Raw genomic sequence first — 25,867 nt, 5'->3', positions numbered from 1 at the left:
AGAAATGACAAAGCCTGGAGACCAATTCTGGACCTGTCTATTCTAAATATTTTTCTGGACGTCCCAAAATTCAAAATGTTGACTCTACAGCAGCTTCTGCCCATGCTGGACAAGAAGGCTTGTTTTGTAACTTTGGACCTCAAAGAGGCATACCTGCATGTCCCAATCAGACAGTCTTGCAGAAGATACCTCAGATTCATAGCTGGCTCAATGCACTACCAATTCTCTGCACTGCCCTTTGGCTTATCTACTGCGCCCAGGGTCTTCACGAAATGCCTGGTACCAGTAATTGCATTTTGCAGACAAAGAGGAATTCAAATATACCCCTACTTGGACGACTGCCTTATTCAAGCAAAGGACAAAGATATTCTACTACAGCATCTGGCGTTTGTAAAAAGATTACTAATTTGCCTAGGGTACACAGTAAACTAAAAGAAATCAAAACTAGTACCCTCTCAAGAGATAATATTCCTGGGTGCAAGCTTAAGTACAACTGCCCAGATGGCTTATCTCACGCCAGGCAAAGGCATCTGACTTCTTACTTCAAAGACATGGCAACAAAGACCCAGTTATCTGCAAGAAAACTTCTGCAGGCTCTGTGCTACATGGCATCCTGCATTCTACTAATTCCGTATGCAAGACTGCATATGAGAAAACTACAATTGTATCTAAAAAGTGTTTGGTCTCAACATTGCCACAGCCTGGAAACAGTAATTACTCTCATTCCCTGCCTGCAACAGGAATTTCAGTGGTGGGCACAGGCCCGTCACCACAACAATGGACAGCCATTCACCTTACCCACTGCCAGGCAGACACTAACAACAGATGCATCAGATTATGCCTGGGGGGCGGACATGGCAGGAAAATGTTTTCAGGGCACATGGCCCACAAACCAAATGCATCTTCATATCAATCAAAAAGAGATGCTAGCTGTACAAAATGCCCTGACAGCCTTCAAGGACCTACTTCATCCAGGACAGCTACTGATAAAGATGGACAATACTACAGTCATGTGGTACATAAACAAGCAAGGGGGCACACATTCCTATCCCCTCTGCAGGCAAGCCATGACTTTGTGGAACACAGCATTGACTTATCAAGTACATCTGCAACCAGAATTCCTGGCAGGAAAGACAAACACTTTGGCAGACGAACTAAGCAGAAGCCTCATGGATCCTCACGAGTGGAAACTGGATCCACATATCTTCAACATGATAACAGGGAAATGGGAATGCCCAGTCATAGATCTATTCGCCTCCCCTCACAACTGCCAGCTACAGAGATTCTGCACTCGGACTTACCACAAGCAAGCATGGAAAGTGGATGCCCTTTCATTCAGCTGGAAATCCCTTACAGTATATGCCATCCCTCCTCTGCCTCTCCTCTCCAAGGTACTCCTAAAGTCAGACAAGAAGCCAAAAATGATGCTGATTGCCCCAGACTGGCCACGCCAGCACTAGTACCCAATCCTAAAGAGCTTGTCTCAAAGCCCAGCCTAGACATTGCCACTAAATACCTCATTTGCTGACCCAACAGAACAATCAGATCCTGCACAGCCAACTCAGAACCCTAAGTCTGGCTGCATGGCAGATAATGTAATCATTCAGAACACACCTCTCTCTAAAGCAGTTATGGATGTTATTTTGGAGGCCAGGAGGCCCAGCACCAGAAAATCTTATGCAGAAAAATAGAAGAGATTCTGTGCATGGAACCAAATGCAAGGAATTGACTCGCTTGAACCAAATATTCCTCAGATTTTGCAACACCTAACTGAGATGCTGGACAAAGGCCTATCCTTCTCATCAATTAAGATCCATGCCTCTGCCATTTCAGCTCATTACAATACAGACCCACCTATTTTTTTCATCCACTGTTAAGACAGTTTCTCAGAGGGGCCAAAAACATAAGACCTCCAAGGAGAGCTCCAATAGCTACATGGGGCCTCAATTTTGTCTTGGAAAAACTCACTCTGCCTCCTTTTGAGCCAGCCAATACAGTAGAGATAAAATACTTATGGAAAATTGCTCTTCTCCCAGCAATAACTTCAGCAAGAAGAGTCTCAGAGTTGCAGGCACTAATGGCTGTGGAACCTTTTCTTATTTTCCATCCGGACAGGGTTTCTCTAAGGAAAAACCTAACATTTATGCCTAAGGTTGTGTCCAGCGTGGCTCTTAACCAAACCATACATTTGCCTACCTTTTATCCAAACACACAGAATAAGGGGGAGAGACTTCTGCATACTTTGGACATACACAGACAGCTACGCTTTTACTTGGACAAGACTAAAGCCTTCAGAAAGACTGCGCAACTCTTAGTGGCATATGCTGCAGGTTCCCAAGGAAAAGCCATTTCAAAGCAGACTATTTCAAAATGGATAGGCCACTGCATTCATTTCTGCTATTCACAACATGGCAAATCAGTGCCCAAGGGCATTAGGCCACATTCTACCAGAGCAGCAGCCACTTCAGCAACCTTCCTCAGAGGAGTACCAACCAAGGATATTTTGGAGGCTGCAACATGGACTTCAGTGCACACTTTTACAAAGCACTACCATTTATCTCTCTACTCTAAATCCAGAGCAGGCTTTGCCACTGCAGTTCTGCATGGCCTCTTAGCCACACCAAACTCTATTTAGGCCCAGCCACCCAACCTCAGCTTTGGGATTCAACCCAATTGTAATGACTGCAACAGTGAAACACGATGAACATAGTACAGTTGTGTACCTACCATAAATGTAGATGTTCGAGTGTATTCATTGTTGCAGTCCAGGTTACCCTCCCACCATCCTCCCTTTTTCTTTGCTGGGACTTGTCTGTACCTATCTATTCTATACAACCTATGTGGTGTTTTTGCTTGTAGATGAAGGTTATGTGCATGCTTTTTTGTTATCATATTTTTTACAGCCTACTCTTTTGGGGGCACCTGACATCTGGGGCAAGAAAAACTGTAGAAAATGGCGTCTGCTGCATCTTTTATACCCCTGGCACACTGACGTCAGGGAAGAGGCGACAGCAACCGATGCCGGAACAGGACTTTGGAATTCAGGCCGACTGCGGGTAGCCTGCCAGCAGGATAACCCAAGTGTAATGACTGCAACAGTGAATACATGCAAGCATCTACATTTATGGTAGGTACACAACTGTACTTTCTGGCCTATGTAGGGAGGAGGGGGCTTGAAAATGGTAAATGCGTTGATACTTTGCAAGAAAAATATGTTCTGACTTTTTTCTAAATGTCACAGAAGTCTTTCATATTACATTTAAGCTATCTTTAACATAAAAACTTTCATAACCTTTAAAGCTTAGCTTTGTGTTGCTCCTTATGTAAACTTGTCAGAAGAGTTGACACTTGCCTTTAAACCCGACTGATCTAATTGCTTTGTTTTGCTATGAAGGGAGAGTGTTAAATTCTCCTCACCTCTGCAATAAAAACAGTGGAAAACAATTACACAGCTTTCTGTCTTTTTTTATATCAGCTACTGTGTTCCTGACATTAGCGGGATTAATTGCACGTCTAAGATTGACAGAAGTACCTGACAGGGTAAACTATAGATTTAACTACGTCTATGATAGGTCATGTAGGTGGAAACAAATTTCTCTGCAAAGTATGTGAGAAGTTGAGTTTAAAAAAAAAGTAGGTGGGCTTTTCCCTTCCTTTGACTGCAGTGCAAGGAAATACAAATTTTAAAAAGTACAAGGAGGTTTCTGGTACCTACACAATGGTGGAACCATAATGTAGGGAGAAAAGAAACCTAACGATTGAGTTAAACTGTGTGAGGGAATGGAGTTTTCCTTTAAAGAATAAACTTTTTTTCTTTTTAGTATATATTTTAAAGTTGCTGCTTGAGGGAGAAGCATTCATCACATATGCATGGCATTCCAGAGATTAAGTAAGACTTTGTAAAAGTAGTGGAAGTTCCTGAGCTGCATTCAAAAAAATAATGCTTTGTGAAGGTGCATACCTAGCCTGCAGAGCAGTCTGTGACCCTGCCTAATGGAAATCCTGCACATCCGCAAACAAAAAAATGGAACAAGAGTAACTCACTCCAGGGATCTTAACCTAGCATGTGACATCAGAAGAATATGCTGGAGAGAGAGAGATGTTTCCCAGAGATTACCAGTCCTCTGGAATAAACTCCAAATTCTTGTGAAGTAGAGCTCCTCAGTGACCGTATTTAAGCACAACCTAGGCAATTGGATGAGAAAGCATAAATTCACCCTGGGGTGGCACCTATGTCACTAATGGACAGGGGCAGTCAGTGTTGATCATAGATTCACCCTCCAAATTAAGACCCTCTAACCATGGTCAAATAGGGAACATGAGTATAACATAGCCATTAGCCTAATTACCTCCTGTGAATCAGAGGACCAAGCGTCTGCAGTACAGCCATTTTTGAACCAAACAGTGAAGGCAACCAGACACTTTTCTGCTGCTGTGAACATTGACTGCAGCATTGGTCCAGTGTGTGGTGAGCTGCCTGATGGCAAGAAGTTAAAACTGTTGATAAGCCACTTAGAAAGCCTCTGCTTGGCAAGTACGAGTCCTCCTCTGCTGGGAGAAAAGCATGAAAAGTTGATGCATTTTTTGTAAATTACTTTACCTTCCTTATGTGAACATCAACAGTTTAAGGAATGAAGGATTCTCATTTTTATTTGATACTACACAAAAAAAAAAAAAAAAAAGAAAAAAGTTGATTAGTTCATAGAAATTTCTGCCCTGTCTTTTTAAAGACCACATGTAGTTGCCCACACATGAGAGCCTGAAGGCCTGAGATGCAATGTACAGGTACAGTTGCCACAAGGAGGCAAGTCTTCCAAAAAACTAAACTTCAGTGCTGCTCATAGCCGGCGTTAGGCACCCACGGCCGCAGGGAGCCCTTGATCATCTGCCCGTGAAAGAGGGCCCCCATGCAGCAGCCGCTGGTTTCTCCTTCTCCATCATTCATTCCTCCTTCCTGTGTACTTTGTAGATGTCTGCATGGCTACATGATGTCATCTCACAATCACAAACTTTTTTCCATTTTTTTTTTTTTTTTAACTTGTCTGTAAGCTGCCCACAATCAGGTCTGCTTCAGTGATTTAAGAGACCAGATTGTCTGCAGCAGACAAGGAAGTAAGTTATCTTTTTTTTTTTTTTTTTTTTTTTTTTTTTAAACTGGAGCAATGCTGGGAATTTTCTGCCTAACATTAAACCACAGACACTTGCATCCCCCTGCCCCATGCTGAAACATTTGGTATGGAAGAAACTTTAAGCATTATCTCTCCAGACCTACAGTTACTTCCTCCTTTGAAGTATGTGCCACTTGACCATACATGCAATCGACAAAATTAATATTAGGAAACAAAATGCTGAAGTTTGGTAAATATGTAAACCACAGCATTCTACACCCGGACGATTGTTGCTGTTTGTGGTGGTTGATTTATTTGTATAGTGTCCAAAGTGATGCAGTTTATCCCCAAAAGTTCAGTGCTTGCACTGAAGGATTTCTGTCAAAGCTGTGCTCATACTGCATTTCCTGTACATAGGAGATTAATATTAATGTTGTGCTGACACACTGCATTTTAGGACTTGACAGTGACATTAAAAGCTCTTAATGCATTCTTCAAATATATGAATAGTTTGGATTCTAGTGGAAGAAAACACACACATGAGCTGCACTTTGGATGCAATATAATACATTTGGGGAAGGACATTAAAGATTTTTCATACTTAAATGCCATATAATTTATATTTGATTGACTCAAAATATTCTGTTATCTAAACAGTGTATGCACCTGTAGCAGAAAATTATGCTTTGCTGCTTAACTAAATAACTTTAAAGAGTAATTTCAAATAAGCAGCTATAAATGAAATTCATTCTACTTTTAATAAAAATAAAATATGGCTGAGGAAGAATCAGTTTATTGCTTTATAAATTAGAAACAAACCTGCTTATTGAAGCCAAAGGGCATTTCTGATCAGGCATTTTAGTTTGAAAGACAAACTCAAGTGGTTCAGGGCCTACTAGATAAAGCAGTCCAGCATGAATTGATGATGAGAATGGGTGACTTTAATGCACATAACAGGGATAGACAGAACAGGATATGAGAACTGCCTGTGTTCACATGGGTAGGGCAACAGGAGTAACAAAGGAGATGCCGTTCTAGACTTCTGTATGGAAAATGGCTTGATAGTAGCCAATGCATGGTTCAGAAAGAGGGACATTCACAAGGTCATATACAAGAGTGGCCAACATGCACCTCAGGTAGACATCTCCTAATAAGAAGGTGACACTGGGGTAGAATCAGTGATTGCAAAGTCATCCCCAGTGAAACGGTCAACTCACAGCATAAACCACTGGTTGCTACAATCAGCTGGAAGCAGTGATCAGAGGAGGCTCTAAGGTCAACAGAGACCAGGCTGAAGACCTGGAAGTTGACTGGAGAGAAAGTGCAACATTTCAAGGAATTATTCAGGGCTGTAGCACCCTACGAAGAAGGATGGTAGGATGCATACTGTGGGACAGATGAAGAAATGTGAACATAAGATCAGATGCCAAAGTAGCTCCTATTCCAGAAAATATCTAATAAGAACAAATTACTGTGGTACAGGCACATGTGCAGGAAAGCAGAAGACAGTGTGGTGAAAAAGGTTTGGGACATACAGGAAGTAGTTAAGAGGAAACGAGGGCATCCAGCAAACAGGTGGATGGAATGGATTGTGTGATTGAAGATCTGTGACAGCCTGGCGTGAGTGTTGAAGAGAGCAGAATCGAGAGAAATGGCAACAGTTAACATGACAACCCGGTCCCATGTAAAAAATGTGAAAAAGGGGGTTGATGCTGATGTTGATGAAATGAAACAAATTTATTGAACCACACTGACACTTCCCTACTCATGTAGCAGATTGAATTCCAGCAGTGGCGTTAGAGCATAATGACTGATAAGGTTGGTGCCATAGATGGAGTAGAACACTTAGGGGAAATCTGGGACAAGGGTAAGGAAGAAGTAAGGATTTTAACTATGGTAAAGAGAAAAGAAGTTGATCATGGGAATTAAGCAGGCATAAGCACTTAAAGGCCTTTAATGATCACCACTGTAGTGATCTTTAAATGGTGCTAAATGAGCTTGGCAGGGAAGGGGGTGTAACAGCAATGTGGTCACACTTTATGTTCTCCTGGGTAGGGCTCCCAACTTGAAACTTGCCAGAGGCCCCCAAAATGTTAGCACCGGCCCTGGTGCTGCTGAGCTAGAAGGTCAAACATTTGACAGTCCAGCCTGTCTGGCATGAGATTCAAAGGTGAAATTCTGCAGATGTGGGTGTGCAGAGGGATGGGAATGGGTTTCTCAAAAGGCACAGCGATGTAGCACTCAAAGAAGTACTCAGTCAGACCACAGTTTCTGTAAGGATCTCGAGTCTGCCCTTCACAAAGTCATGATGTGTGCAGTAGGAGCTGACAGACTACGCTGGTTGTGAAAAGAATGAAACCCAAAGCATACAGATGCCTGAGACTTTCTTGGCCATGTTCTGGAGGAATTTTTGTAAGGCAAGGACCCTTAAGAATTGAAACTGTGCCATTCTAATCCACCAGAGGGCAATGAGACTTAATTTTGGCATTTCTTCCTTGAACGTTACAATCAGTAGGGATGTCTGCATGGATATCTGGAAACAACACAAGAACTCCTGCTACAGGAAAGTGTGTCCATTTAGCTACAATTGGCTAAGTAGTTGGATAATGGAATAGACAAGGGGAAGACAGCACTATGTAAAATGGCAACTTTAGGGTGCTGATTTGGAGCTGGTTAGAGGGGACTAAACTGCCTGACTACCTGATAAGACTCTTCTGGTATCTAACTTAACAGTCAGTGAATACAGAAACAGTAGTGCATGTTGTAAAAGTGTTTTTGTATCCCTTGCAAAAGCGGTGATTATGCATGTGACTATACATTTACGGTATTAAGTTCAGTGTTGGAACTGTGTAGCAGCTGCCTTTTTTAGTGTCAAGATATGTGATGTTGCACAGTCCCTCTAAGAAGACAAAGATGATTTTGACTTGGTAGTGTCTCATGTTGGAGTAAATGACTTGGGGTCTTCAGCCCAGAAGGATATAGAGAGAGATATGTTGCTAAATATTTGTCAAATGCATGTAACTGTCTGACCCTAAGCAGAATTGTATCATCATCCCGAATGATAATGTCCAGATACAAAGCAAAGGCAGTTGGCTGTAACAGTTGACTAAGTAGCTGGACCCATTTTATTTCAGTTTGGGATGAGATGGTTAACATCCCAACTTGCTTCAGCAGGGATGGCCTGCACCTTATTCCATGGATTTTGCATACTGACCCTGCTCCCATAGTGGCGTGTTTTTAGGCAAGGTCTGCCTTTTGGATATTCAGTGTAACAAATAGGCTTGCAAGTATATTCCAGTCCAGACTACTTTGATTTCTGTGCTCAGTGCTAGAAGTTATAGCAGTGGATTGCCAGATCTTGAGGGTATTCTGCAACCTGAATAGACTTAGTTTCATTGTAAAGACAGCAGTCCCACTTCAGCAGGTTTCAGTTGCTGCCATGCATTCAGACCTGCTGGAAACTGTTAGGGCGAGTATCTGTATTTGTCAGAGTCTCACTTAACTTTAGATAGAGTTCCCATGACGGAGAAGCAGAATTAATGCACTTCAAATTACTCAAAACAAGTCCTGTTAACAGTTCATATCCTGCTGTAGGTCATCTTCTGTGTCCTGGAGGACCTTAAAAGATTTTTTAAATGTGCTACCTATAAATAAAATATCTTTTTGATGGGTGTTTTTTAATTATCCATCAGTTTAGCTAGAGCACGTATGCCACAAATTATTGGGTGCACCCAAAGATTACAGGGCTTAGTAAATGCAAATTAACTTGTACAAACGAGCCCACTAGAGGGTAAAAGTCTTCTTGTTCTCATCCTTACCAACAGGACAAGTACTTGTACTACCTCCTATAGCATCCTCATTGCTGGAGAAATGCAATCGTGAATCAGTAGTCTTCTTCTTTAGAGCATTTAAGCATAGTAAATAAACACAGCTGAATGCAAGTAATTTAATATGGCACACCTGTTAAAGCTATGTGATGAGTTCTCATAATTCAACTGCAAGATTTCTAGCCCTATGCAGTCTCAGCTGTCACGTGCTAATGAATTTTATTCCCATATAACAAATGGCATAAGCCAAATGTTCCCATTCAGAATCCAGTATCCTGACAGTCATGAAAATGAACCATCTTAGTGTGATGTCAGCATTTCATGAGCTCGGTAATAAAAAAAAAAAAATAATTAAGGCCTGTAGTAAAACAAATCTTACCTACATTAAAGACTATTAGAAAGCTCAGTAAAAGTCAAAAAGTTGTCATGAGGAAGATCAAATGGAGCACAAATTAAAATTAACACATGAAGCCAAGGATGTCAGAAATCCTTCTGTAACTATATCAAATGGTTAAGTAGGAACATTCAGCAGTGATCTGAAAGAATTCAGTATATACATGCAGATAAATTTAGTGCCAGTTTCACACCAGAAATAGTCATTGAGGTTCCACAAATTCTTGAGTTCTTTCCTTCTCCCAATATTATGGCACATATTCTAGCTGTACTCTTTAAAGCTAAAAATACCACCTCTATAAGACCGAACAGTATACCTTGTTGATTAATCAGCAGCACTGAATATGACCTCTCTGAACTATTCCAATAACTGTTCAACTTACACATGGTATGTTCTTGAGGTATGAAAAATGTCTGCCACTATGCTACTTCATAAAGGGGGTCAGATCCCAGGGAATCTAAACTCATCAACATAACAGGCCTAATTTGCAAATGGAACATCTTATGTCTGATTTCATAAGCTTGATAAACATTTGATTGCCAAAGACTTGCAAAAATATAGTTTTACCAAAGGGAGATTGTGTACTTAATTTAGTAAACTTCAAGAACGTCAGTGAAGCTGTAGATAGCAGTCGTGCAGTTCATGCAGCATATGTGGACTTGGCCTATTCCTTTGACGTTGTTCCCCTTTCTTGTGTTATAAATAGGCTTAAAGGCTTAAATGTTACACCCTTATGTTTTACGATGGATAGCAAACTGGTTGACAGAATCCATGTAATTAAAGTAGCAGGTGCCACCTCAGAAAGCAGAGAGAAAAAAAAAACACTAGTGGCATTCCTCAGGCTGCAGTGCAGGCATCCCTTCTGTCTGGCATCTGCTCTGCTAATCTGTAAACAGTTAACCCACGTATACTGCTAATTAAATTTGCTGTTGACTGCCAACTCGGTGTTGATCTTCACTCACCATTCTGTGCTGTCACTATAACAGTGACTAGACCAAAAATCAGTACTGTATTAGGAACAGGTTTAAATTAAATGCAAAGTATAGCACTGTCACTTTTGGTAAACGGATCTTGAGAGAAACTTTATTTATTTATATTTGTTGACCGGGAGTGACTTAGTTTGGACAGCACCACAATCCATACTGATAGATCATTAGAGATTTTGGTACCTTTGCAGACAACTCCCTATTCTTTGACTGCCAAGTAGCAGCAGTAGTCAGAAAAATCCTCCTTTTTAGTCCAGTTAACTTAAAAATATCTCATCCAGGTCAAAATAAGTTGTCATTCCTCTGTTTTTTTCCAGATGAAGCCAGTTGTGCAATAAAATGCCCTCTTAAGTAGCTATTTATCCAAAAATGTCATGCAACTGGAAAGACCCCAGAGGTTCCCAAGTAGAAAGATTGCAGGACTAAAGACTTCAGCCACCGTGATAGATCTGAAGCTCTTTCCCTTCACTCAGTCTCCTGTAAACTCCTGTGCAGTGGTGTTTGTCTACCATTCTCTGCTTTTAAGGACCCAACCCTTGGTGGTCTCCTGCACCTTTAAAAAAATGAACAAACGCTTAAACTCAAGACTCGAATCTCCATCAACAAACAAGTAAAACTACATAAAAATAAATTATATTTATGAAAACAATGTATGCAAAGTGTTCTGGAGGAGGAGTGAGGTTTAAGGGAAGTCAGGAAATGAGTGATTTATGTAATGCTGGAATGAATGAAAATTGTTAAACTGCTTGAAAATAACAAAGGAAATGTATTTTTTTTGTATTCTGTATACTCCTATGTCATTTAGTCATGTTTAATAAAGATATTAAGAAAAATGTGACATATGGGAGAGAGAGAGCTTTATTACTCTATGCTTTCTTTTTCTATAACAATTTTTCTGTTGGATACAAAACAGAGTGATATCTTCACTTTAGTGCACACCTTGATAATTTTATTTTTTATTTATTCTTTTGTTGACCGGATTAGTCCCACTAGGCTTGTGGCCTCTCCAACTGTGCCCCCAGGTGGTATTTATGCTATTTGGTAAAATTTAGCCAGATGATTGGAGAACTTTCCCTGCTCTTTCTTTTCGATAAGTGCCATTGGATCATTTATATCCACCTGAGCTACCACCAAATCAAGCAGATTGGATGATATGTTAAGTCAAGGTCCTAAGGAGGAGAGACACAGGAACATAGCAACTCCCCTTATGCTGCACTGCAGTATTAACAAAACATCTACCTGGTGTGGGAATAGAACCAACAGCCTTCTGCAGGTTGTGCTACCTGTTGGGCCACTGACATCTGTCTCAGTAGTTTGATGAGCTTTCATAAATTCCTCCCAGACATGTGTTTTGCCCTTCTTGAGACTGGAGGTGCCCTGTAAAGACTGGTTATTGGCAAGGTGGCTTTGGTCCATGAACTTTACAGAAACGATGTAACATCCAGTCCAGGGGAGGTAAGTTTGTTCTTAGTACCCCCAACCATCAACTCCTAGCCTTTATAAACTTGGCTTGTTGCCTGTCTGAAACTTCCTTGTATTTAGTAATTCTTTTATTTCACTACCACTTAAGTAAGGATGCGTCAGTCATTGATTGCCTTTCTTTGAAATAATTCCTTGTATCTTCCTTGAGTTTCCCAGCTTGCATCCTTAGTAGTCCTTGATGTCCTTCATGGATGCATCTGCAGTCATAACAAGTGGGTTGTCCTGTCGTCAGGCAGCCCTGCAGTCGGCCGGATTCCAAAGTCCGGGTCCGGCTTCGGCTGATGTCGCACTCCACCCGACGTCATCTCTGTTGGTCTTCGGGTATAAAAGCATCAGCCGACGCCATTTTCCTCAGTCTTTCTTGCCGTGGCGCCAAGCAGAAGCTGTTCGCAAGTGCCGGTCGGTCGGATCCAGAGATTACTTCTACCGAATACTACTTCGAAGACTTCTAAAGCTAAGTACCCCGTTGGGGACTCTTTCTTGCCTCAGCCGATGTCAGAAAAAGTTAACAATTGTTTAACCTGTGGGAAACAAATACCTCATAAAGATTTCCACTCTTACTGTCTGCCTTGTTTAGGCCCAGCCCACGACGTAGCAGCCTGTTCGGCCTGTGCCTCTTTCAACCGACGAACGCTTAGGCGTCGGTCGGAGTTTGCAGAACAGTTTTTCGGTTCTGATTTTGCGTACATTATGCCGTCGGAACCTCCGACTACCCCAAAAAACGCAAAGATAAAGACCGACAATCGCGGTCCGCGGTTTCGGCCGAAACCACGGTAAAGCAAACCGCGAGTGTCTCGGTTTCGGCCGAAACCGAGAAAACTGCTCAAAGTACAGCTGAACCTATTCTTACAACTGAGGCCCCTGCTACAACTCTTGAATCGACCTCAGAAATTTTACCCACTACGGTGGTTGACTTATCAGACACCATCCCCTTGGATGTCTCTACCCCAGCACGTGGTGCTGCTAGGCCTCCAGCTGCCATGTCCATTAAGGCCTTCGCCAGGGCTAAAGCAGCCAAGACTACTAAAACAGTGCCTGTTAAACTCCCCACATCCAGGCCCTCTTCTAGTTCTCAAATGCTTTCTTTGGCAGAAGATTTAATTTCTTTAATTAGAGGATCTCAATCTCACCCAGACAGGGCCTCTCAGCCCCCAGAGAAGAGACCTAGGCCAGAGCCCCCTGAGCCAGTGTCTACTGATGATTCTGCTGATGAATCAGACATAACTGACCAGCCTGAGGCTCCCTTCTCCAATTTTGAAGATTCTGATGCTGAAGAATCCATTCCAGCTGCTTCCCCACCAGAAGAATTCTCCTTTGGGGAAACCTTGCATGCCATGCGAGAACAGTTCCAATGGCAGCAACAGGATTTTTCAGACTCCAGAAAAAGACTTAGGACCTTTCTGCACCTCCCACAGCACAGGCCCTTAGCTATACCTCCTGTTCTCTCTGTGGTGGATGATGCTTTCTATGATGTTTACTCCACTCCAGATTCTTTACCCCCAGCCCCTGCCAAACCAGACAGATTTTACAGGGTGCCAGATACTCATCACCACCTTTACAAGGCCCCACTTGCAGACCCAGAAACTATATCCCAGGGTCCCAAGGCAGTAGCCGCGACCACAGCTAAAAACCCTATTCCTTCTGAAAGGGAAGCAAGGTCACTAGACAGATGGGGTAAAAAGGTCTACACTTCAGCTACTCTCTCAGCTAGAGCTTTAAACTGTCAGTTTCACATGATACAATACCAAGAGTTTATGCTTGATCAGTTAACTAAAAACTAACCACTGATGAATCTCTTGATAAGAAATATGTATTAGAGATGGTAAATAACATACAACAGGTTAGCAACCATTCCTTAAAATGTGGCTATGATGCACTGGAGGCTTCATTTAGATCAGCCATGACAGGCACAGTGATAAGAAGGCATGCATGGCTAAAGGAACAAGCTTTACCGGATCATGTTAAAGCTAAGTTGCTAGATGCTCCTATGGACAAGACAAGTTTGTTTGGTACACCTGCCCAGCAGGTTATGAAGAAAATGGAAGAAAAGGCAAAATCTGTTCAAACTGTTAAAGATTTCTTGCAGGTTCAACCCCAAGGTTTAGCAGGAACTGGCCTGCCAAAAATTGGTCCTTTCCTGACTCCACAAAATTTCAAAGGGGCAGGAATAGACGTTCCAGAGGCAGAAACCAATCCAGAGGAGGTGCCTACAGAGGACGACAGTGGCAAGGTAACAACAGAGGCACAGACACAGCCACTGCCACTACATCAGCACAACCACAGTGACTTAATCCTAAATCCGCCTACCAGGGAACAAATAGCAGCTCCTCTAGGTGGAAAGTTAACCTTATTTTCAAAGAACTGGCACTACATAACAAAAGACAAGTGGATTTTACAAACCATAGATCAAGGTTACCGGTTTCACTTCCACACTTTACCAGTCAAAGAGGAATGCCAAATCTACCTCCAAATCAAAAAACAGAGGCTCTCCGCCAGATAATGGAGTTAGCAAACATGAGAGCTATGGAAAGAGTGCCAACAGCAGAACAAGGAAAGGGGTTCTACTCCAGACTATTCCTAGTTCCAAGAAAGGAAAAAAGTTGGAGACCAATTCTCGACCTGTCCACCTTAAATACATACATCATTGTCCCAAAATTCAAAATGCTGACCCTACAGCAACTTCTTCCCATGCTGGGCAAGGAGTCTTGGCTGGTAACTCTAGATCTCAAGGAGGCATACCTGCACGTCCCCATTCGACCAATCTGCAGAAGATACCTCAGATTTCTTGCAGGATCAGAGCACTATCAATTCTCAGCATTGCCCTTTGGCTTATCTACTGCGCCCAGAGTATTCACAAAATGCCTGGCATCAGTAAGCGCCCATTGCAGACTACAGGGAATTCAAATTTACCCATACCTGGACGACTGCCTGCTACAAGGGGACAACAAAAGCAAGCTGACAACAGATTTACAAAGGGTCATTTACTTGCTACAAGGACTGGGATACACAGTCAATTTACAAAAGTCAAGGCTGATACCATCCCAAACAAGGACATTCTTGGGCGCGGAATTGGACGCAGTACAACAAATGGCATTCCTGACTACAGAAAAACAAAAAGAACTTCCTCTTTACTTCTTGGCACTAACAAAACTGAACAAGTTAACAGCAAGAAAAGTTCTACAGGCCTTGGGCTTCATGGCATCATGCATAATCTTGGTCCCATTTGCCAGACTACATATGAGGAAACTACAGTGGTACCTAAAGAATTTATGGTCCCAACACAGACACAGTCTAGAAACAGAAATCCCACTAATTCCATGCTTAAAACAGGAGTTCCTATGGTGGGCTCAGGCATGCCAGTCAAACCCAGGCCTACCCTTGCGCAGATGTCAACCAAGCCAGACCATCACAACAGACGCTTCAGACCTAGGATGGGGGGCCCACATGCTGGACAAATGCTTGCAAGGATTGTGGACACAGGATCAACTTCACCTGCACATCAATCTAAAAGAAATGCTGGCAGTAAAACTGGCAATCCAAAAGTTCAAACCATTTCTCAAAGAGGGCCAGTTGATGATAAGGACAGACAACACCACAGTCATGTGGTACATCAACAAACAGGGAGGCACTCATTCATACCCCCTATGCAGAATGACCTTGGAGCTGTGGACCCTGGCACTCAGCTACAACATTCAGTTACAGGCAATATTTGTACCGGGGAAAGACAATACTCTAGCAGACATATTAAGCAGAACCACTTCGGATGCCCACGAATGGAAGCTGCACCCGGACATCTTCAAGACCATCTCGAAGAAATGGGGAATGCCACAGATAGACCTATTCGCATCACCTCTCAATCACCAGCTCAAAAAATTCTGCACAAGGACATTCCACCCACTAACATGGAAAGTGGACTCACTCTCCTTCAACTGGAAAGGCCTAACAGCATATGCATTCCCACCTCTTCCTTTGATACACAAGGTACTACTAAAAATCAAGGAAGAACGTCCAAGGGTAATCCTGATAGCTCCAAACTGGCCAAGACAACACTGGTACCCACTACTGAAGAGCATGTCTCAGAACAATATGTGGCCAATACCCCTGATGCCTTTGATGTTAACTCAGAACAACTACAGCATCATACATCCAAACCTAAAACGCTGCAACTGACTGCATGGAACATCACATAGCAGCAGCTAATCCAGAACTTTCCCAAAGAGTTAAAGACATTATTCTTGAAGCACGCAGACCTTCAACAAGAAGGAACTATGCTGGAAAATGGAAAAGGTTTGTCATTTGGAGTACGGAAAGAGGAAAAGATGTGTCAAACATAGATATGCCTAACATTCTGGAGTATCTGGCCGAACTTCTTCATTCAGGCCTGTCCTACTCCTCCATCAAGATACATGCATCAGCTATTTCAGCAGAATACAGCTTGATCCACCTGTTTTTTCGCACCCTTTGCTCAGGCAGTTCCTCAGAGGAATCAAGAATGTAAAACCTCCAAGGAAACCACCATTACCAGCTTGGGATTTAAACTTTGTGCTAGAAAAGTTGACACTATCACCCTTTGAACCAGCAGCAAGAGCAGACCTACAACACCTGTCATGGAAAACTGCTTTCCTACTGGCAATTACTTCAGCAAGGAGGGTTTCAGAACTACAGGCCTTAATGGCAGTGCAACCCTTCCTAATCTTCCACCAAGATAGAGTGTCCATGAGGACTAATCCTACATTTATGCCCAAGGTGGTATCCAGAGTGTCTTTAAACCAGGCAATCCACCTACCTACCTTCTTTCCCAACCCACAAAACAGAGGGGAAAGAATACTGCATACCTTGGATGTACATAGACAGCTACGCTACTACTTGGACAGAACAAAAAATAGCAGAAAGACTGACCAACTTTTTGTAGCCTATGCAACAGGAAGGGAAGGAAAAGCTATTTCCAAACAGACAATCTCCAAATGGATAGGAAATTGCAAACGATACTGTTACTCCTTCCATGGAAAACCAATTCCACAGATCATAAGACCTCATTCTACAAGGGCAACAGCCACTACCACAGCCTTCTTACGAGGAGTGGCAACCAAAGACATTATTGAGGCGGCTACTTGGACCTCCGTGCATACATTTGCCAAGCATTATAATTTGCCTCTATATTCCAGATCCCGAGCAGGGTTTGCCACTGCTGTACTGCAAGGGATCCTAAACACACCATAATCTACTTTTATCCTCCTCCCCTAGTTGGCTATGGTATTCTACCCACTTGTTATGACTGCAGATGCATCCATGAAGGACATAGTACAGTTTTGTACCTACCATAAATGTAGATGTCCGAACTGGATAGCATCTGCAGTCAGGATTACCTCCCTCCTTGCCCTCTGTGGTACTCCTAGGGTGTTTACCCTCCTAATAGCTAGCTGTTGGGGGGGAGTCTTTTATGGTGTATTTGTTTGTATATATGTACATATATGCTTATTGTTGTGTTTACCTCTATCTATTTGGAAACATTGGCATCTATCCAAATTTTTAGCCTGCAAGAGGGCTACTGGCATCTGGGGCAAGAAACACTGAGGAAAATGGCGTCGGCTGATGCTTTTATACCCGAAGACCAACAGAGATGACGTCGGGTGGAGTGCGACATCAGCCGAAGCCGGACCCGGACTTTGGAATCCGGCCGACTGCAGGGCTGCCTGACGACAGGACAACCCACTTGTTATGACTGCAGATGCTATCCAGTTCGGACATCTACATTTATGGTAGGTACAAAACTGTACTTTTTCTCTACTTAGTATGTTTAATGCATGTGTTTAGAAATGCAGAATCCGTTTATGGTCTTTTAGCTCCCCTTAGATACTTAGAATTTTTTTTTCAAATCTCCAGTCTCCCACTTATTCTGTATTGTGTCCTGTCTGCATTACACAGATAACTGTATAATTGCACAATACTTGAATGGGCTTAAACCATGTTAATTGGCTTTATAGCGTTGTCATGCTTTGATGGATCTTGTGACATCCCAACATTCAGTTCTCTTTTCCTTAATGTTTGTATGCTACTTGCTTATGTTTCAGGGCATCTGAAGCCACTATCCCACATGATTTTCCTCTTCTGTTACTTTATTCTGTGAGCTTCGTTACTTCTTTTCTCTGTTTTGCGTCCCAGGTTCAATATTTTGCATTGAATTTAATTTGCCTTATTTTAGAAAAACTTACCTCTCTAGCAAAGCCTTTACGTTTTCTGCAAATTTTTGTATCTGCCTCATGGTAGCTTTGTGTCATTAGCAGAATTTTTTTTTTTTCCCTCTAGGCCTTCTGCAAGGCAACTTGTAAAGACATTCATTACAATAGGCCCTAATTTTGGCCTCTGTGACATACATTTTTGTAAAATAAGTAAGAGGAAGTTGTGCTTTTCTATTGCTTCAGTGCACAAGTGAATGAGCATGAGAGTAATTGCTATTTAAATTTGAATACCATTAATAAAAACCAAAATGCAAAACTAATCCTTTAAGCTTCATTTGATGGCATACAGAAATAAAGCTCCGACTGTAGCTCAGTTGGGAAGAATTAATTGAACTCTTTTGATGGCGTAGTCCGGGAAGATGGCCATGCCCATCTTGGGGGCAGGTATGGTGGTCCTAGTCAGCTTGTGTGTTTGCTGTGCTGTATTAGCCTTCACTGGAAGGTGGAGACAAATCAGGATGAGGGGGGTCTGTGCAGGGGTAACTTAGGCATGATCTTCCAAGACTGTGATAGTAGCCCTTGCTTCGTGTGGACAAAATGGCATTGGGAGTCCTTGTAGTTAAGCCATTTGCAGGTTTTAAAAGAAAGATAGAAATGTATGCTTGTGTGAACAAATGGGCATTCAGTAGGAGGAGGCATGATGGGTTAAAGGCAAAATGTACTCTGTTTAAAAAAAAAAAAAAAAAAAATAGTAACTCTGTGTAGCTTCATGATTGCTTAGGTAGAATTTGAAGTGCACTTGGTCATGTCCCTGTGATTATTCTCATTCAGTATCACTTTCTGATTTTTTATTTATTTTTTTATTTTTTTAAATAGTACTAGTTGTAGTATAGAAGTGAAGGGAGTAGGTTTTGTGGACAGATGAGAAATGTCACTATGCAGTTTTTTTATTTTCCATGGTGGGTTTCTCACTTAAAGCTACTGCACTTTTTGCTGCACAGTACATCATGCATTGCCTAAAAAAAATGTTATCTTCAATACTAGATGAATGAGAGTATCATGATGTCCTGTTTGTGATTTTGCTGTCTTTAAATTTATGTATTTAAAAAATGTAATTTGACTAGAAGGCTTAACCTGTTGTGCCATACTGTATAGCCATATGGGAATCTTGTATTTGAAAACTTAAATTCCATCACATAATATCGGGTTGAAGAATTAAGCCAGATATGATGTAATTTGCCATGAAAGTAAAATGAGGCTTGTAACATAGTTTGCCACATTTATGATCATGTGACATTAATCCGAGAAATCCTTGATGTGTAACTTTAGTACATATCACGTTACTGGTCCATTTCTTTGAGATGACTGCTGTCAGTAACATGGGAATACAACTGACTGTTGGAAGTTAAAGTTGTGACAACAGCACAGCTGATCTTGGTTGTACAAAACTTTGTTTAATTGCATACATTTATCAAGTATTTGCTCTGAATCAACAGGTGTGTTGAGATGTTAATCAATGAGCAGATGAGAAAGTACTTGTCCAAGATGGAGGAAATCGATCAGCTAGAAGCTGCTGAGAGTATTGCATTTCGCAGGCTTTCATTACTTCGACAAAATACAGTAAGAATTTTGTCTTCTTTTGGTTTTTCTTTTTTTTTTTACATGTGTATCTGATTCTTTGTCTTTCACCCCATGTACGTGAAGCCGTGTGTGTGTGTGTGTGTGTGTGTGTGTAGTTAGGCCTATGTTGCCAATGTTATTTGGCACACAGAAGAGCTCGTTCTCTGCTTTGCTGCTGTTTTTACCTGGCAAATGTTTCAGCAACAGGCATGATAATGCAGGAGGAAATGCAGACCTACAAGGGTACAGATGTTTGACAACCCTTAATGCATTTTGCAGCCATTTTCAGACATCGTAGCCCTGATGCCAGTCATGTTCTTAAAGAAAAAAAAAATAATTCCGTTAATTAACCAAAACACACCACCAGCTACTAGGATGAGCAGCTGTTAGTAAAACTAAATAAGAAAACTGCAAAAATACAAAAGTAAATACTAACGAGCTGACACATGGCCAGGTTAAAAGGTTTTAATTTATTTTGGCAAGCGTTTTTCGCAGATGTAACTCTTGCTTCATTAGACAACTCAAAAAGTATCGACAAGAACATTTAAAAACTTTCATACTGAAATGAACCATTTGCAACACTGTTAAGACACAATTACTTCCTCAAATACAATGCTTTCAGCCTGCATCTGGTCTTAGTCATAATTCAGCCAAAAACATTTTCAGTGTAAAAACTAATTAACATTCTAAAATCAAATGCGAACTAAAACTGTATCTCTCCGTAAAATAACATTCATTTATAAAAACTTCACTAGTAATAATTGTGTGTAGTATCAACGATGTGGTCATCCCTATCTAAAACACATATATTAATACATCTTTTTGAAAGTGGAATAAAGCATGTGCTGGTAAACTTTTCCAGTTGTAAATAAGCAAGTGTTTACTTAATGAGTGCTTATGATTCACCTGCCAGGTTTAACGACATGAAAACAAATAGCAGCAACATGAGTATACTAACTACAAAAAAAGATCTTCCGAGTCGAACTGTACCCTATGTCAGATGTATATTAATAAGCATTGCTTATTCTAAATAAATATATTTATATATTTAATAAATGCTTATGGTTCACCTACCATGCTAAAAAACATAAAATCAAATGATGATAGCAGCTCGGCTATACTTACTTCAAAAAGAACGATCCATTCAGATCAGACTGTGCCATATGTCAAACCATACCAATAACATTTATATAAAAAAACTAAACTTCCTATCTCTGTTAATTAATCAAGGACATGCACTGTATTGCCAACAGAAGCTTTTGATCAAACAGTTGTCTTGCCTTCAATGAAGGTTTCATGGGAACACTGCCAATTAGCTCTTTCTCCCCATCTGCATGTAACTGCATGTAAAGCTCTTACCAAAATAAATTAAAGCCTTTTAACCTGGACATGTGTCAGCTCATTAGTATTTACTTTTGTATAATTAACAAATCATTTTAGGGTTATCGGACCTTTTTAAAACGAGTATGAAGATAGCTAATATGGTGTTTGCTGCATTATTCAGCTATGAGAAATATGTAACAGCTTTTTACATTTTCAGTGGATTATGTTCTTGTTATTAATGCTGAAAGTGTTTCTATGTGCTGTGGTCATTAGGGTGGTTAAGCTGACGTCCTTGAGACAGAGAAGTAGTGTGCCAGTTCTGTATAGAGTATGAATATTTCCATACTGCTCTGTAAATGTGCTCCTTCCATCTCCGTATCCTCACTTGGGTTAGTTCTTCTGCGTTATGGCAGTCTTTTTGCATTCTAGGACTGACTTTATGGAGGTTCATTTTTGGAGCTAAATAGAAGATAGTATACAAAAAAAATTATCAAATCTATAGCTCAACAAATATAACTGGATTGTCTTTCCACTGCACAAGTAGGTCTGGATCAATTCACTCTGCTTGCAGAGGGCTATTAAGATGCCCTTTCCAATGTTCCAGGCAATTAGTAAAGGAGGATCAAATTTTTGCTCTTAAGGACAATGTTGGTCACAGCAATGATGTGAGATGCATGGGCTGCATAAGAAAACCTTTACAACAGTGCTTTTTCAAAGTTATGCTCTGAGATTTCTGAGTGATGTTTACTGGGAGTAAATTTCTCAAGAAGAAAGCAACTGCTGTTAAGATCCAATATCTTGTCACCAGATGATGTTACTCAGTACAGACTTTTGCACTTTCCATCCCACAGTAATGACATATCATATGTATTCTTCATGCGATGGTAATAGCACTTCCCACTGCAATCTCCATGCCAAAGTAATATCACATCCATTGTAGTCCCTCTGCCAGAGCAACTGCATCTCCCACATGTTGCCTCTATGCCACAGTAATTGCATCTTCCACCTGTAGCCTCCATGCCACAGTAACTGCAAGTTCTACCTGTAGTCTCCATGCCACTGTGATGGCATGTTGTCTGAAATCTTCATACCACAGTGATAACACATCCTCTGTATTGTTCATGCCCTGCTGATGCCACCTCCCCTTTGAAGTCTCCATACCACAGTGATAGCAATTCCTCTGCATTCTGTATGCAGTGGTGACAGCACTTACTTACGAGTCTCCAGGCTGTGATGATGATGGCACCACTCTTAATTTTTCATGCTGTGGTAACTGCATGTCTCCTTCAGTCGCCATGTCATGGTGACAGCGCATTCTGTGACTTTGTGCCACAGTAATGGCACATCTCCTGCAGTCACCACGTTTCAGTAAGTGCACATCCCCTGCATTCACAATGCCACAGTGACAGCACATAATCTGCAGTCTCCGTGCCACAGAGACAGCATATCCATTGTAGTCTGAATTCTGCAGAGACTGCATATCTCTTGCAGTCTCTGTGCTGCAGTGACAGCTTGTATGCTTTAGCTTCCGTGCCACAGAGATGGTGTATCTGTGCAGCCTCCATGCTGCTCTGATAGCGGAGTTTCTGCTGTAACATCCATGCTGCTGTGATGGCAGCATGTCTGCTGCAACCTCCATGCCACTGTGATGGTGACGCATCTGCCGTTGCTTCAGTGACACTGTGTCAGTGGTGTATCTGCTGCAGCCTTTGCTGCTCTGATGGCAGTGTATCTGGTGCAGCCTCCATGCTGCACACATGGCATGCCCCCCCTTACAGCCTGGTTTCCGCACTGCCAGCTTGCCCCCCCACACAGCCTCCATGCTGCACTGATGGCATGTCCCCCCCCCAGCCTCTGTGGTGCACTGATGGCACATCCCCCACAGCCTATGTGCTACATTGACGGCACTTCCCCACCCACAGCCTTTATGCTGCAGTGATCACACAATGCCAGTAGTCTGCTGTCACAATCCCATCAAATATTTTTCTGATCCTGGACAATGGTGAGGAAACCAGAAATTCTAGCTGGTCCTGGAGTAAGCTGAGCCTACCAGAAGGTATGGCTTGGTCTGGAGGAGCTTAAGCTACCAGAGGGTGTGTCTGGTCCTTGAGTGAACTCTGGCTACCAGAAAGTGTAGCTGGTCCCAGAGTTGAAGTAAAGCTGATAGAAGCCATAGCTAGTCCTGGAACTGAGTTAAAGTTGCCAGAAGGTGCAGCTGGTCCTGGAGTGACCTCAGACTGCCAGAAAGTGCAGCTGGTCCTGGAGTGACCTCAGACTGCCAGAAGGTGCAGCTGGTCCTGGAGTGACCTTAGGCTGCCAGAAGTTGCAGTTGGTCCTGGAGTGACCTCAGGCTGCCAGAAGTTGCACTTGGTCCTGGAGTGACCTCAAGCTGCCAGAAGTTGCACTTGGTCCTGGAGTTGACCTCAGGCTGCCAGAAGTTGCTGCCGGTCCTGGAGTGACCTCAGGCAATGGGAAGCTGTATAGACAGTGGAAGTGTTGACTCAAGTGAGCTAGCAGAAAGTGCAGTTGGCCCTAGAACAAGTATAGCCTAACAGAGTGTGCAGTTTGGTATAGTGAACTTAAGATGCCAGAAAATTCATCTGGCGAAGTCATAGAATATATTTTGAAAAGTGTCCTCCCTCTTTTGAGGCTGAAGCCCATGTCATAGGGAAGATTGGATGTTTTGTGCCAGCAGTTCATTGTCAGATAAAAGTGGTCAGAATGTCTACATGCTGCTGCATTTGCATACTTGACCACACCCACTTAACCACTTTAGGGATGCAGCTGTAACTTTATAGTCAAATACAAGAAGTGCAGTGACATTTGCTGATAAGTGAATGTCTGGTTGCAAAGGAATGGTTCCCCTCACTTAGAGATGGATATGGGTGAGTCAAGGTCATCGGGTTATAGGAGTCTTCATAATAGCAATATAATAATTTTCTAGTAAATTAAGTGTTGTGGGTAGGTGGTTGTGAATATGAAATAGTGAGGTGATATTTGGCATTCTGTCAAAGTACTGAAAATAATATAGTAGTTTTAGTAAGGTTGGTTTTCAACTTGCTAGCACCTTGTAGGTAGACAGGATACCTCAGAAATGTACAATAATTTCTTTGAGAACATTGTGGTGTGTACTTTCCTGGAAACCTGGTTTGATGTTACTGATAATAGATGCTGTGTTTACCACTCCGTAAGAGAACACAGGAAAGGAGTTGCAAACTTTTTGTGCATGTTAAAAATGTCTTACATTTAGGTGTTCTACCTCAGTGGTAAGTACCTCAGAAATTCAAAATGTTATAACAGTAGTAACAGATATACTTAAGTGCTGCCACTTAACTTTGCTTTCTAAATCTGAATATGAGAATTTTCTGGTAGGTATGTGTAATTGAAATATTGGACCAGATTCCTTTATTATGGGACATTTTAACTATCCATATAGAGTCTGGGAGATGTATTCCTCATACTGTATAGTCAGGCCAAATTGGAATTGAGTAACTGTTGGAAACCTATTTTTGAATCCCATCTAGGGTGTAATAGTAATAATCTTTGCTTAGTCTTAACCAGACTGTCTAATCAGTGTGGTTCACCTTTGCTTATTCTGCCCCCTGCTGACTGTAAATATTGCACTGTTAGTGTTATCATCAGAGTTAGTCATAGCAGTGCTAATGAAGTAGGGATTGTGCTACTGAATGAAAAAATGTAGAGTTATGTAAGCATTGAAGCATACCCAGATGCAGTTTGTTTTGTAGTATAGTAAATGCAGGTATTAAGAATCATGTCTCACTAAAAGCATGGTATGTACTTATCTAAAATTATAACTTAAATCAAAAGACCACAGCATTTCCTCACTAATAGAATCAAGGGCATTTTTCCACTGCTGAGTAAATAGGACCCACTGCTGAGATGGAGACCTCTCTCAAAGAATCCTTTTATGGGATTGATTTCCCTTAGATGTAAAGCAGAGTATGCTCCTTGATCCTCTCTAAGTGCAACTTGGAGGTTTGGATTGGATGCCGTAAATTTACCTTCATTGAAAGGGGACAAAGTTTGGATGTAATTGTTCATGTCACTGTGCACTGATGAAGTGGGATCTTCAGGCTAGGCTATGTGTGATCTACCTGTTCAACAGCCTAGTATGAACTTTTGAATAAAGATGTTATTAATGTACTTAAGTCTAGTTGATTGCCACTGGATAAAATTTAGGGGGAATCATATTTCAACAGAAATAATCAGGGGCACTTGAAATGCTGAGTAAGTGTGTGTGTGTGTGTGTGTGTGTGTGTGAATTGATGTACATTTTCTGAAGTAAAAAATCTCTGCACCTCTAATTGTCATTATTTACTAAAGTATTATTCACCAACTTTCTCCAGAGGTCACCAGTTTCACAAGGGTTTAAGAGGGATAGAGCTAAAATCTGAGTCAAAATCAGAGATGCGTTGGAAAATGAGTTACAGTTGAGAGGTAGGGGGAGAATTTGTATTTAATCTTACTAGTAGCCTAGTTGAGTTGTTGTTCAGTATATCCGTAGAAGATATCAGTTTGACTGACATCTGGAAGAGGGTAATTGTAGTCCCTAGTCAGAGAATTTATTTAATTTGCAACCAGCAACCTTCAGATGGAGTCATACAAAATGTGCATGGTAAGTTATGGAAGTGATTACCTCGCTAAGTGCGAAGTACAATTTTGTTAAATGCATATCCTGTTTCCTAACTTTTGAGCAAGAGTCATGCTTTACGGAGTGAGTGACACTTGCTCACACTTTGGATCTAGAAAAAGAGTTTAACACCCCTCCACATGATGAAAAATTAAAACAAAACAGCCAAGTAAAATATTTGCACAGTTGGCTGTTCAATAAAACATCCAACAAATGTAATGAGACTTGAGTACGTTAATAACACCTTCTTTATTCAAAGGTTCATACTAGGCCGTTGAACAGGTAGATCACACTTAG

At 41.6% G+C, this 25,867-nt stretch overlaps 1 protein-coding gene across 1 annotated transcript in view; it reads left to right on the top strand.

Moving 5' to 3' along the window:
• MYO9B (myosin IXB) overlaps positions 1–25,867 on the top strand; it is a 1,188,949-nt gene that overhangs the window by 1,053,443 nt on the left and 109,639 nt on the right. Inside the window, exon 36 of the mRNA XM_044054768.1 lies at positions 19,473–19,596. Within this exon, the coding sequence (XP_043910703.1) occupies positions 19,473–19,596 (124 nt within the window). The remainder of the gene's footprint in view (positions 1–19,472; positions 19,597–25,867) is intronic.

Source organism: Protopterus annectens, chromosome 13.part0 (assembly GCF_019279795.1).
Source record: "Protopterus annectens isolate FY-2018-M chromosome 13.part0, PAN1.0, whole genome shotgun sequence".
Lineage (NCBI taxonomy): Eukaryota > Metazoa > Chordata > Ceratodontiformes > Protopteridae > Protopterus > Protopterus annectens.
The sequence above is the reverse complement of the archived record's forward strand: the minus strand, read 5'-3'. Positions and strand labels throughout refer to the sequence as shown.